The 14,260-nt window shown below is 45.9% G+C and overlaps 1 protein-coding gene and 1 long non-coding RNA gene across 11 annotated transcripts in view; one reads left to right on the top strand and one right to left on the bottom strand.

The window, feature by feature from the left end:
• Nucleotides 1-14,260, top strand: part of LOC147006613 (uncharacterized) — a 62,569-nt gene that overhangs the window by 2,427 nt on the left and 45,882 nt on the right. The window lies entirely within an intron of this gene.
• LOC147006614 (leucine-rich repeat-containing protein 71-like) overlaps nt 4,301-14,260 on the bottom strand; it is a 38,298-nt gene continuing 28,338 nt past the window's right edge. For 5 of the 8 annotated variants that reach the window (XM_085868394.1, XM_085868397.1, XM_085868396.1 and 2 more), the window contains 3 exons: nt 13,360-13,475; nt 8,904-8,992; nt 4,312-4,516 (listed from right to left, as the gene is read on the bottom strand). In XM_085868394.1, the coding sequence (XP_085724520.1) occupies nt 4,492-4,516; nt 8,904-8,992; nt 13,360-13,475 (230 nt within the window). In that variant the 3' untranslated portion in view covers nt 4,312-4,491. Of the gene's footprint in view, nt 4,517-8,903; nt 8,993-13,359; nt 13,476-14,260 lie in introns of all 8 variants that reach the window. The other 3 variants (XM_085868391.1, XM_085868390.1, XM_085868395.1) reach the window with 2 other exon arrangements.

Genomic DNA, 14,260 nt, shown 5'->3' with positions numbered 1-14,260 from the left:
GGGCGTGGTTTCACAGAGCAATGAACTTGTCCAATGGAATTTTTGAAATCGGGTGTGGGCGTGGTTTCACCGAGTAGAGTCCCTTTATAGAGAGAGTAGGGACATAGAGGGTCCGGAAAAATCTAGTCACGTGATTGAGTGGAGCGATTTTGAGTCTATCGCGGACAGGATCGGACGCATACCAGTCAGCGTTTTAACGTTCCCGCTGTACGCAGCGTTCTCATTCGTGTCTTACTTCGATTTTACGACAAAATGACAGGTTGTTGCGCCTTAGGTGCACAAATAGAACTCAGAAGGGATTCAAGATGTATAGATTTCCATCAGATGCTAAAAGACGGAAAATCTGGGAGAACAGTGTCATTCGTGTTGGATGGAAAGCAACTTCTTCGTCAGTTCTCTGCCAGGTCAGTGTGATGGTGGTAATGGTCCCATATGCGTATATTTGTGTGCTGCGAGTGAGACTGGCCTTTGCTTTGGCTTTCCAGGCTTGTTATCCATTGCTCGTGGATTAATTAGCACTTGAAGGGGAAGGCGTCTTTATTTAAAATTAAGTTTGAGTTTGAGTCTTCGAGCGAGATCAATTAATATAGGGTCTAGACTCGAGATCATGTCTCCAAAGTCAGACTCAGACTCAAAGTCAAAGTCAAACTAAAGTCAAAACAAAGACGAATGAACGGAGAACGGGCTAACACGGCCCACTCTTCAAAGGCAGGGTTCGGGTCAACACTAACCCTAATTCTGACCCCAACCCTAACCCTAAATCTGACCCTAAACCTAAATCTAACCCTAACCCTAACTTTTAAGAGTACGTTATACCAAAGATTTAAAATCTATAGGTGTGGGTGTGGACTGCCAGATCTCAGGAAACTAAACAGGTCGACACTCCATAGAAGCATAGAAGGGAGCCCATCTAACTTCGGAGTGTAGAATGGTCGGGACTGGCTTTTACCTTCAGGGAATGAGGAAAACATGAGGGAAACATAAGGGAAATGAGGGAAACAGGGAATGAGGGGGCCAGGTGGGGTGGGCTACTCTATTTTTGGTGGGATTAATATATGATCGGAAACATGCAGCAAAGTTTAGATTAATAATTGAAATATGACAATAAAACAAACACAAATATATACCCACACACGATAAACAAGGTCAAACAACCGCAGAAATACAAAGATTACTCTTCACATTGTATTGTACATTGTACATGTATAAGCAGGGAGGTGAGAGTTCGAGTCTGGCTCTCGCCTCCCTGAAATTAAAATGTGGCTGAAATAAGCAGAACGTGCACTTGTCGAGTTCATTCCTTCTTTGTCATGGTTCAAAATGTCTGTGACTGTTAAATCACAAACAGCTCTGTGAATTTCTTCTTTATCATATGGCTCTGAGTTGTCATAACTCTTCTATTATGTCATCTTCACATAATTTGTTCATTATCAACATGGAAAAGACCATTCCCATCTCTCATACACGGAGAACATCATGGAATACACGGTTCAATGCACGAGTGCGACACGGCGGCTCCGCACGCTCACCGCACTGAATGGATTCAAAATGGCGTCAAATCGTTCTTGTCGCTACTCTCTCTATAGAGGGACTCTATCACAGCGATTGAACATGTCCAATGGAATTTTAAAAATCGGGTGTGGGCGTGGTTTCACAGAGCATTGAACGTGCCAAAGAAGGGCAAAGAAGAGCAAAGAGCAAAGAATAATTAATAATAAAACAGGGCAAAGAAGAATTTTGTCTCTCAAGGGACACTGGATACCATTGACCAGAGTCGCAGGGCCAGGCTGAATGGGAGAGCTGAGCTGTTCAGGGAGCTGAGGCGTAAAACTGAATGTGCGCTAAGGGTGGACAAGGAGGACTATGTGCGAGGAATATGTCAGGGGGTAGAGCATCACCTGTGGACAGGTGATTCTCGTCCCGCTTACAGGGGAATTCGCGCATTGCGTTCATCCAAGCCCATCCCTCGGAGCACTGCAGTTCGAGCAGAGAGTGGTAGGCTCTTGACAGAGGAGTCTGAAGTGAAGGCCCACTGGGCCGGATACTTTGAGCGGTTGTACCTGGCTGATCCCCCAGCTGTCGAGTTGGACGTCAAGGGTGTTACAATCCCTGTTGCTGACCCTCGAATCAACTGTGGTCCACCTTCGCTTGTGGAAACACGGGCTGCGGTGAACCAGTTGAAACGGGGCAAAGCTCCAGGGATCTGTGGCATCCATGCCGAACTTCTCAAGGCTGGTGGAAATGCTGCACTCGTGTCGTTGCATGCAGTTTTGTGCTCTGCCTGGAACACAGGCATCATCCCAACTGACTGGAAGAGGGGCCTTGTTGTTCCTCTCTGGAAAGGAAAGGGCGATCGCCAAGACTGCAACAACTACCGAGGGGTGACGCTGCTCTCAGTGCCGGGCAAGGTCTTTGCTCGGATAATTCTCGATAGGGTTCGCCACCATCTGCTTGAGCACCAGCGTCCAGAGCAGTCAGGCTTTACACCAAAGAGGTCAACGATTGACCGTATCCTTGCACTTCGTGTTCTCACCGAACGCAGACGAGAGTTTCGGCAGGGGCTGCTTGCAGCCTATGTTGATCTCTGTAAAGCGTTCGATTCAGTGAATCGGGATGTCCTCTGGAGGATTCTTGGTCTTCGTGGGGTGCCACTGAAACTGATCGATCTGATGTCTGAACTCTACTCTGGTACTGAGAGTGCTGTGAAGTGTGGTGGTACCATCTCTGACTTATTTCCAGTTGTTACTAGTTCCAGGAGTTCATTAGGGGTGTGTACTGGCCCCCACACTTTTCAGCACTTGTATGGACTGGATTTTAGGGAGGATGTCGGAGAGATCAAGTTGCGGTGCATCGTTTGGGAATGTCAAGATCTCGGACCTTGATTTTGCAGATGATGCAGTCATCTTTGCGGAGACTCTAGACATCCTTTTGGGGGCCCTCGAGGTGCTGAATGAGGAGTCGGAGCCGCTGGGATTACGGGTTTCTTGGGTCAAAACTAAGATCCAGGCTTTCGGTGACATCTTGGATGCTGCTGTCCTGTCTGTGTCTGTTTGTGGTGAGGATGTTGAGGTCGTGGAGAGATTCACTTACCTTGGCAGTGATATTCATGTCTCTGCTGGCTGTGAGTCAGAGGTCAATCGACGTCTGGGTCGGGCCTGGGGAGTCATGGATTCACTGGATCATGGGGTGTGGCGCTGCCGGTACCTGTGCGGGAGGACGAAAGTCCGAGTCTTCAGGTCCTTGGTACTTCCAGTCTTGCTCTATGGGTGCGAGACTTGGACTCTGACCAAGGATCTGACACGGAGACTTAATTCCTTTGGTACCAGGTCTCTTCGGAGAATCCTTGGCTATCGCTGGTCGGATTTTGTGTCCAACGAGCGGTTGCTGAGAGAGACTCGGATGAGATTTGTTACCTGCATAGTCCGTGAGCGTCAGTTGCGGCTGTATGGACATGTGGCTCGTTTTCCTGACGCTGATCCTGCTCACCAGATTCTCTCAGCGAGGGAGTCTCATGAGTGGAGGAGGCCAGTGGGCCGACCACGTGCCTCATGGTTGCAGCAGGTTGACCATCATCTCAAGCAGATGGGGATGGGCCTGGCATCTGCCTGGGGGATGGCCAGACGGAGGCCCCTGGAGTACCGGCGGAAAGTGGACGCAGCGACGCGCTGTTCTGGCACATGCTCTGGCACAATGAACTTGTCCAATGGGATTTTCGATGTCATTTCAAGGGGGAACAAACTGCCACACCCCCTATACAAATAGTGTTTAGATTAAAAACACACGAACAAACAGATTAATCACCCACAGTTTTTTTAAAATATCGTGTATGGAATATGTTTCATATCGAGGGAGTTTATAATCATTTCAAATATCTTTATGTTTAAAAACATAATATTGATTTTAATTGTTAAGTATAGTACCCACTTTCTCAACACATGGGTGAGATCGGTCAACACAACACAACATTCAAACATTTGTGGTTCCGTGGGTGCTCTCTGTGACGCGTGTGTGTCTTTGTTGTGTGTGTGTGTGTGTGTGTGTGTGTGTGTGTGTGTTTGTGTGTGTGTCATTGTACAAGGTGTATCAGTGAATTTGACTCATTTCAAGAGGGTGTTTCATGGGTTCAGAAAGGCGATTTGATCAACAATATAATCTCTTAAACTTTACATGTTGTTCCCTGTAAATTGTGTAAATGACGACGCTGGAACCTTTTCATATCACGGATTCATTCAATGACACGATACAGGTTTTTATTCAAGTGTATTATTTATTAAAATGACAAACAAGGTTGAAATGTTTATTAAAATATATTGAAGAGCAGGACTCTTATCTTTACACAAAACATTTTTTTTTAATCAACGAACAGAAAATTTCCCCACATCATAACATATCCCAGATTTCGAGGTCAATCTTTTCCCATTCAAGGTTTGTTCCGTAACCTCACAACACGTGGAGTCATCTCTCGTTAAGCCTTGATCCAGACAGAGCTTTTCAAACCCCGGGTTGTTCCGCACCACTTGTTTCACATAGGAAAATGGACGGAGGAAAGAAACATCATAATTATTATTATTAAGATGACATAATTATTTATTTGATAAATGCATGGAACGTCCAATGTACAATATTCATCATGGGCATGTCGATTGTGGATATGTTCAAATGACAACACCGAACATGTTTTATCGTTGGCATGGTTACAAAATGGTGGCCTCCTCAAGGGGGGAAAACCACACAAATGTTCCGCACTCGTTGTGTGTACTCGTTTGTTTTGGAACAATTGATAGGTCACATGATTTGGCAGCCATGTTGGATTGAGGAAAAAATATATTAAATAATGTTTTCTCTGGAACCGCTTAATCGATCAGCGTGAAACTTCACAATTATGATCTTGTAGTGATGGGGAATACATGATGTAAATTTCTTACCTCCTCCCCCCCTCCTGCCTTGTCCTACCATCCCCATCCACTCCCACCCTCTGCACCCAAAGCCTCCTCCCCTACCTCTTCATTAACAGTGTGGACCTCAAATATCTGGGGCCTTCCCTCAAAACTTTCAGATCTCTCCATACAGGTTTCCACTGACAAACCGTACATAATCTGCCAAACAGAAACTTTCCTCCCTCAAGACGTCTCTGACTCCCAAGTATCTCTCCCTGGTTACTCCCTCCTCCGGTGTGACAGACCTGAGCCTCGTCCTGGTGGAGGAGTTGCTCTCTTCATCAAAGACTATTCCTCACTCTCCATGCACTGCCCTCACTCCCCCAGGAACACGTCTGGTCTCATCTCCTCTCCGGTCTCGCCCCCCTCGCTATGTCTGTGATCTGTCCCCACCATATTTCCGCAGGGCGCTCAAGGTCTGCCAACAACCCCCTTCTGGTAAAACTACCAAAATCACGACTCACTGCTCACCTTCACTCTTTCATTCCTCTTTTTCCCCACCTATGGAATAAACTCCCTCACAAATCGTCTTCAATCCCATTCTTCCCTCCAGGCCTTCAAAACAGTTGTTCACCACCACCTCTTATCATCCCCCATCCAAATCCTCAATCTTTTCTACCCCTGTTAATCCACCCAATCCCACCTCCTTCAAATTCCCTGCTTTCCTTCCTGAAAGTCCCTGTAATGTCCATCTTGTATTCCCCATGTTCCCCGCCCCATCCCTCTCCCTTCCACAGATATCCTAATGTCTTTGTTCCCCACTGTTTTGTCCTTCACACTCCCGCCCCTCTTGTCTCATGCCCCCCTTGCTGTGCTTTGTGTGTTAGCTCTCATTCGAGCCTCGACAATGTAAGCAAACCCCTCCCCCCTCCAAAAAAAACCCGCCCACCCTTCCGATCCCTTCCTATTCTTTGACAAAGCAATGCAGTTTTGTTTACTTTCCGTGGAATCCTTTCAAGCGATTATAATTTCGACAGCGAAGGATGCTGCACCAAATACAACCCTGTTGGATGCAACCAGTCAGTCATTGCCATTGAAAGAGGCAGCTCGGAAATGCAGTACACCACACTCTCTGAAGATGATTATTATCAGCTCATGTGGAATCTAAATCCTTCATTTAAATTCCAGATGAGGTCTTGTCATCGGGCACTGTCCGTCTGCCCATCTCTTATTTTGACTTCTCCGGCCAATCCGCTGGGCCAATCCGGCTGAAATTTAGCAACAACATTCCTCTCCTGACTGGAAACAGGAATTACAAACCTCGTTCTAGTCAAATGACTTGAAGTAGAAAATCGAGGGAAATCCCTTCAAAAATCTTCTTCTCAAGACCCACCACCAGTCATCTTGCTGCCAAATTTGGGTGATAGCGTAAGGTCCTGATGTCCTGATAAGGTCCTGATGTTAAATTGCGGTGGCCATGTCGATCATGTCAGGTCTTGTGGGGGAACATGCACAAGAGCAGCTCGTCGCTGTGCCCACTTTCCGCTGGTACTCCAGGTAAGGGGCCTCTGTCTGGTCATCCTCCAGGCAGATGCCAAGCCCATCCTCATCTCCTTGAGGTGCTGATCAACCTGCTTCAACCACGACGCACGTGGTCGGCCCATTGACCTCCTCCACTCACGAGGCTTCCTCGTTGAGGGAGTCTGATGAGCAGGATCAGCGTCAGGAAAACGAGTCACATGTCCACACAGCAGCAGCTGACGCTCATGGATGATGCAGTCCGTGACCCATCCCCAGGTAACAAATTTAATTTGAGTCTCTCAGTAACCGCTCATTGGACAAGTATGACCAGTGATAGCGAAGGATTCTCCGAAGAGACCTGGTACGAAAGGAATTAAGTCTCCATCTCAGCTCATCTCAGTCAGTGTCCAAGTCTCCAATCCGTAGAGCAAGACGGGAAGCACCAAGGACCTGATGACTCGGACTTTCATCCTCCTGCACAGGTACCGACAGCGTCACACCCCATGATCCAGTGAATCCTGACTCCCGAGGCCCAACCCAGACGTCTATTGACCTCTGGCTCACAGCCAGCGGAGACATGAATATCACTGTCAAGGTCAGTGAATCTCTCCGTAACCTCAACATCCTCACCACAAACAGGTACAGACAGGACAGCAGCATCCAAGATGTCATTGAAAGCCTGGATCTTAGTTTTGACCCAGGAAACCCGTAATCCCAGCGGGCCCAACTCCTCATTCAGCACCTCGAGGGCCCCCAAAAGGATATCCAGAGTCTCCGCAAAAATGACTGCATCATCTGGGAAATCAAGCTCAGAGATCTTGACATTCCCAAACGATGCACCGCAGCTTGATCTCTCCGACATCCTCCCGAGAATCCAGTCCATACAAGTTCTGAAAAGTGTGGGGGCCAGTACACACCCCTGGCAAACTCCAGTAACAACTGGAAATAAGTCAGAGATGGTACCACCACTTCTCACAGCACTCTAACTACCAGAGTAGAGTTCAGACATCACATCGATCAGTTTTGGTGGCACCCCACGAAGACCAAGAATCCTCCAGAGGGCATCCCGATTCACTGAAGCAAACGCTTTACAGAGATCAACATAAGCTGCAAGCAGCCCCTGCCGAAACTCTCGTCTGCGTTCGGTGAGGACCCGAAGAGCAAGGATACGGTCTATGGTTGACCTCTTTGTTGTATAGGACAGTCCTTGTGGTGTGACAACCTGAAAGTCCCTGTCATGTCCATCTTGTTTACCCTATGTACCCCACCCCATCCCTCTCCATTCCACAGAACTCGTAAAGTCTCTGTTTGCAACTGATTGTCCTTCCCTCTCCTCTCGTCTTATCTCCTGCTCCCGTTGTATGTTCTGTGTTCGCTCTCATATGAGCCTCGATATTGCATACAAAAATAAATAATTAAATAATAATAATAAAGTCTAACTGCTCTGGGCGCTGGTGCTCAAGCAGATGGTGGTGATCGCTTTCCAATAGAATATTAACCCAACCTCCTCTGATTTATAATTTATACATTCATGAATACAACCTGAAACCCCATTAGATTTACCTGTAGCTACCTGGTACTTGCCCTGTGTCTGCTTTCCCCCACCCCCGCTCCTTCTCCTGTGTGACACGCTCCAAGACTCCCCCTTGTATATTATGTAATCTCCATTTTCATTATTCTTACCCATCCCAAGCACCTTACATTTCTTCAGGTTAAATGGAATCCACCAATCTTTTGCCCAATCAATGACAGTACCAATACTTCCCTGAATCTGGTCATCCTCCTCCTCTTTCCTCCAAGCTTAGTGTCATCTGAAAATTTAGAAAACAGGCTCTTCACCCCACGATCCAAATAATTGATATAAATCATGAATAACAAGAGCAATAATTGCTTTGCAACACATATCCCTGACCGATGTGATATTTTCTCAGTTCAAAAAGGGCAACTCTGTGAAAAATTGACGAGACACCCTGAAAGTCGCATTTGTTCTGCAACTTATTGTAATAAAGCCAGGTACAAAGTTTCAGTTGAACATGTTAAGGGGTAATGGGAAAAACGTGGGATGGACAGATGGACAGACAGCCGAAGAGCACTTCCCTCCGGTGAAACCGGTCGTGGACGAGTACGGATCCCCGAACCACATTACTTGCATTCATTCTCCGAGCGAAGGGGAAAGAGAAGACAGCTGCCCAAACTGAAGTAAGACCGGAAGTGAGGTGATTGATGGAAGCTATTTCGTGAGATGATGGACGCTCTTGTCTACATTTTAGTCGGTACATTCATCCTTGACATTCTAAATTATTCAAATAAGCAGAAACACACAGGGTCAGCAATTGAAACATCAACAAGTAATTGAATCCATGAATGTGTCAGACAGGAGTGGTCCTTGTGATACAATGACAAAATGAAATCATGAATATTTTTTTTTGCGGATGAGAACAACCATTTTGTTCTCATCCTGATTAACTGGTTTGTGAAAAGGAGGAATATGGGATCGTTTCCTACTTGGCTTTCTTGCACACAATGGGATCTCGTGCCAGCAACATCCGTTCAATGTCCAAGAAGGCCTCACAGTTTTCTGGAAAGGCGTTCCCCTGACAACGGCAAGAACAATGAAACAATTGTCGTACCTGGAAACCAGATCTTCACCAAGATCGAATCAACTCGTCATTTCCAGACACCCAACGTGTGCACGAAGTTTCGTTTGAATGCGTCGATAACTTTTTGAGATATCCTACTCACAGACGGCGATGAAGACACGACTTCCGTCCACCGTCGGTGGTGGAGGTAACTAGAACGCATCTCAAAATGCAAAGGCCGTCCACGGCACTTCACACTCGAACTCAACTTGACGAAAAGAACCGTGAAAAAAACAATCAGTACATTTTATTAACTCGTGGTCTCCATATCCTCAACATTGAGGTTCGATGAAGAAAGCTCAAATTGGTATAAAAGTTAAAGCTCAAATTGGTGTAAAAGTTCTGTTCTCGACAGACACGACGAAACACAAAATTTTAAAAAAGTAATTGAATAAATAAATACAGGCCACTGGATAACCCATTGTGAAGTGTCGCCATCTTGGTTAGCACTACTCACTTTCTAATTGCACATATGACTGGCGGCCATTTTAGTTGTAACAAGGACGAATGTGTCCAAGAACAGCGTCCTAAAGGTTTTGTCGGCTAAAAAATAAAAATAAATAAACCAATGTCACCCACAGGGTGACCCGGATCTTGCCAAAAGGTGACCACGTGTGACTTCTTTAAGGTCACACTGAGGTGAACAGAGCTGCTATCCACCAGGAGCGACTCCTTGAGGAATATCTGCCTATGAGAGATTCTGATGAGAATCGTTCTACAGAGTAACCATGAAAAATATGCTTTTGCCTCATAACGTCACCAAATGACGTCATAATGTCTCAAGCTTGACATATCTAGAAAGCACTCATTCAGGTGTTCAATTTGAGGTACTGCACGATATGGTTCCTAAAACTTGAAAATTTGACCTTGGGGTCAAATATGTTTGACCTGAGGCGCTAATCATGAAGGTCAAGGCCAATCGCCACCAAAAATTAATCAACTGAGCGCCAGACCATGAACTATATTCCCATGAAGTTTGAAGACGATCCGATCAAAAATACTCAAAAAATAAGGGTTTCGTCGACTCCCCTGATTTGCGACAAAGTGATCTTGACCTTTGACCTTGACCTTCAAAATTTTGTGCACTGAAAGGGACCTCTATAGGCCTCTGATATGCGAAGTTACAAAAATTTCCAATGATAACTGTGCTCTGCAGAATTTTTATACGTGATTACAGACAAACAAACAAACAAAATTAAAAAAAATTAAAAAAAACATACAAGCTGACTTACATATCTTGCAAAAACTTCGTTTTGGCAAGATAAAAAACTTCCCATATTTCATCACGTGCCTTGATTTAGCCAATAGTGAGACCCGTCATAATGTATTTATGTATTTACGATATATAGTGTATTTACGAAATAAACAATGTATTTACGAAATTACAATACGATAAATGGAATAATCTTTAAATAGTAACGTGAACTTTTCGAAACTTTAAAGCAAATGTCCGAATATATTTAAAAATTCATGATAGACGCTCTCAAAAGGCACCGTCAATGCGAGGATGTGTACATGTGCTTGGTATTTAAGGAGATCCGGATCTTGTATATACAAGAGCCGCGTCCGAGAGGTTAAGGTTTTGTCTTCACAAGAAGAACAACAAGAAGAACAAGAAGAAGAAGAAGAAGAAGAACAACGCCGAGCTCTCTATGAGCAGCGTTCGCTACGCGAGACGCTGCTAAAAAATTGTTTATCACTAAAATGACCTCCAGTCTACCAGTTGGCTATCTTTGATGAGATCGCAAAATAAAGTGAGGGGCACGTGTACGCCATCATGTACTGTGCTTGTGCCAAGTTTGAACAAAATCGGACCATGCACGTGACCTGAGAAAGGGTTGGGGATGCATTGAAGTAATAGAATGGCCATCTTGAATCTGATCTCAGGAAGAAACAAAAAAGACGTTGTGACACTGCATGCTTTATGTGTTGTGATTGGTTGTGCTCCGATGTCTTTTCTTTTTCAGTGGTGACTTTATTTATTTATTAATTTTTTTTTGTAAATGTACATTGTCGAGGCTCGTGTGAGAGCTAACACACAACACACAATAAGGGGGGCAGGAGACAAGAGGGGTGGGAGAGGGAAGGACAAAACAATGGGGAACAGAGACATGAGGAGATCTGTGGAAGGGAGAGGCCAGGTTGGAAATGTGGCTTTCCCAGTAAAGAACATGGCAGAGAGTGAGACCCAGAAGCTTGAATGAAAGGACTTCTTCAAGATGCTTGTTGAGAAAGTCGATGGGGGGTTTTCCAGACTGTCCTTTCGGAGAGACATCGTGAGAGTGTGAGATTTGTCTGGATTGAAAGACACGTTCCACGTGTTGGACCAATTTGTGATTTTTATCCAGATCTGCAGTGAGTGAAGAAGCTGCTGCTTGCCGGTCTGAGGGATGACCGATGGTACGGCAGAGGGTGGAGTCATCAGCAAAGAGATAAAGAGGATTTTCCAGAGAGTCGGAGAGATCATTGATGAAAACCAGAAAAAGAACAGGGCCCAGAACTCCACCTTGAGGAACTCCAGCCTGGACAGGAAGAGGGGATGAGAGAACTCCATTTAGGGACACACATTGACTGTGACAGGAGAGGAAGTCTGCGAGTCATGAGTGGAGATTGTTTTGAATACCATAGGAAGAGGGTTTGCTGAGCAGGGCAGGGTGCCAGACCGTGTCAAAATCACGTGATACGTCTACGGATATGGCTCTGATTTCATGTCCGGCAATGAGGACCTCCATCCATTGTTGGGAGAGCAGAAGCAGCGTATCCAGCAGAGAATGACCTGGTCTGATTTACCCATTCGCCTCTTAATTCACCTTCATTGCATCCCTCACGTTATGTCATGAGTCGCATTTCAAAGCGAAAGATTATAAATCCCAGTTTGCAATGCATGTTCGTGTTCCATCAATCGTCCTTTTTTTCCAACTTCAGTGCCAAGTCACCCCTCCCTCTCAAAGCAACCTTCACACTTCCATCTCCACACTTCTCATCACTTCACCTCCTCCAATCCTCAACTGCCTTCTGCCCCCTCTCATATTACGCCCCACTGTACCTCAACCCAGCACCACCGAGCCTTTTCTCCTTCTCACATGGCCCTATCCCCAAGCTCTTCTGCAATCCCCCACACTCTTTCAACAACTCTCCTTTCTTTACTCCCTCATCCCTCATCCTACCCTCCCCCTCCACTACCCCCCCACCCCCGCACCCAAAGCCTCCTCCCTCCCTCTTCCTGCACAGTGTGGACCTCAAACATCCGGGGCCTTCGCTCAAACCTGACAGATCTTTCCTTACAGGTTGCCATCGACAAACCAGACATCATCTACTCAACAGAAATCTTCCTCCTTCAAAACGTCTCTCACTCCCTAATATCTATCCCTGTTTACTTCCTCCTCCCACATGACAGACCTCCTGACAGGTGGAGAGCTTGCTGTCATCCCTCGACTCAGATTCTGAAACCCGTCCAGACGGCATCAGACCACGTGTCCTAAAAACCTGCTCCTCTGCTCTTGCTCACCCTCTCTCTGTTCCATTCACCCTCTCTTTTGATCAAGGTCATCTGCCATCTTCTTGGAAATCAGCAAACATTACCGCTCTGCATAAAAAAGGTGCAAAAACAGATCCCTGCAACGCCAGACCAATCATCCTCCCAATCATCAGCAAGGTTCTGGAATCCATCATCGCATCAGACATTAAAACTTTCTTCTTCTCCAATGGCTTGATTTCCTATCATCAATTTGGTTTCAGACCAGGTCACTCTTCCCTGGATATTCTGCTTCTGCTCTCCCAACAATGGATGGAGGTCCTCAATGCCGGACATGAAATCAGAGCCATATCCCGAGACATCTCATGTGCTTTTGACACGGTCTGGCACCCTGACCTGCTCACCAAACTCTTTTCCTTTGGTATCCAAGGTTCCCCCTCCATTTCCCCATCCTATGGTTCCCCTCCTTTCCCCATCCATCTTGTATACCCCGTGTTCCCCGCCCCATCCCTCTCCCTTCCACAGATCGAATGCCTCTGTTCCCCACTGTTTTGTCCTTCCCTCTCCTGCCCCTCTTGTCTCATGCCCCCCTTGGTGTGTGTTGTGTGTTCGCTCTCATATGAGCCTCGACATTAATACAAAAAAGTAAAAAAGAGAATGGAGAGAAGAAACATTGCAACAGTCGGACTTTTTAGACACGAGATGAAGGAAAGGTCGAATTGAGAGAGTCTGTTGAAATATATAAAGAGTGGTGAATTATGATGGAGTAAAAATTCACACACAAACACTCACTTTCACACATCCCCACACACATGTAGCATAAGGGATAATAATAATGAAGGCTTACTTTGAGAGGGAGGCGCAGGATTCCTTGGAAACCTGTTCCACGGTTGTCATCAACATCAGCTTGATACTGTAACGACTTGAGAATTGCTTCGAGCCCTGCCAATCCAATGTGGTTACCTGATGTGTGCACACGCAGGGAAACTGTTTCACCACCATCATTTCAGTCATGGCGTGGGGATAACAGTATCGGAAGACGAATAATTATTTTAGAAGTGGAGAGCATGGAATGGAATTGGATTTGTTGGTGGTGAGGAAGCGACAGTTGTGGAGGATCAGGGATTGTAAGGCAGTGGCTGGAGAGCATGTCACCACCTAGCACAAGCCAGTTATCTTTGCTCTGCACACGAAAAAAAGGAGGGAAGTTAAGTGCAGGGTTCGGAAGATGATTTAATTAGGTGTGGGTGATGGTGTGCGACAATGTCGTCAGCTGGAGTACAAAGATCTGTGACGCAGTGCTGCAAATTTGGACATGCCGCAAGGTTTTATGAGCCACCTGGATCCCGTCGCGCCGTGACGATCTTTGCAACTCAGAAATTTCGATGAAAAGTTTCTTGCGGAGTACGATGAATGGCACGAATAGTTGAGTTTTTCAAAATGTGTTTCATCGGTGTTGTGACAATGGAAAATGCAGAACAAGTGGTGTTCAGATAAAAGGCGATGGTTGCGTCGTGCATTTTTTGGTCTATCCCAGGCCCGAATGAACTCTCAGCGATTGCGGCATCAGCCATAAAGTTACAGCTGAAAGGGTTCGACACTCGAACTTGGGGGTTTTCACTTTGATTAACCGGCAATTATCTTCCGAGTACTTTGTTTTTGAATTCCCGAAGTTACCTTCTGCTAATATCGAGGCTGCCTAACATATGTCAGGAAGTTCCTTCCTGTGTGTTCAAGAGGGGGGTATT

This window comes from Eptatretus burgeri, unplaced genomic scaffold (genome assembly GCF_056783735.1).
Source record: "Eptatretus burgeri isolate ZD-2024b unplaced genomic scaffold, Ebu_testis_v1 Ebu_testis_scaffold_3160, whole genome shotgun sequence".
NCBI classification, from domain to species: domain Eukaryota; kingdom Metazoa; phylum Chordata; class Myxini; order Myxiniformes; family Myxinidae; genus Eptatretus; species Eptatretus burgeri.
This window is presented reverse-complemented; position numbering and strand designations above follow the sequence as displayed.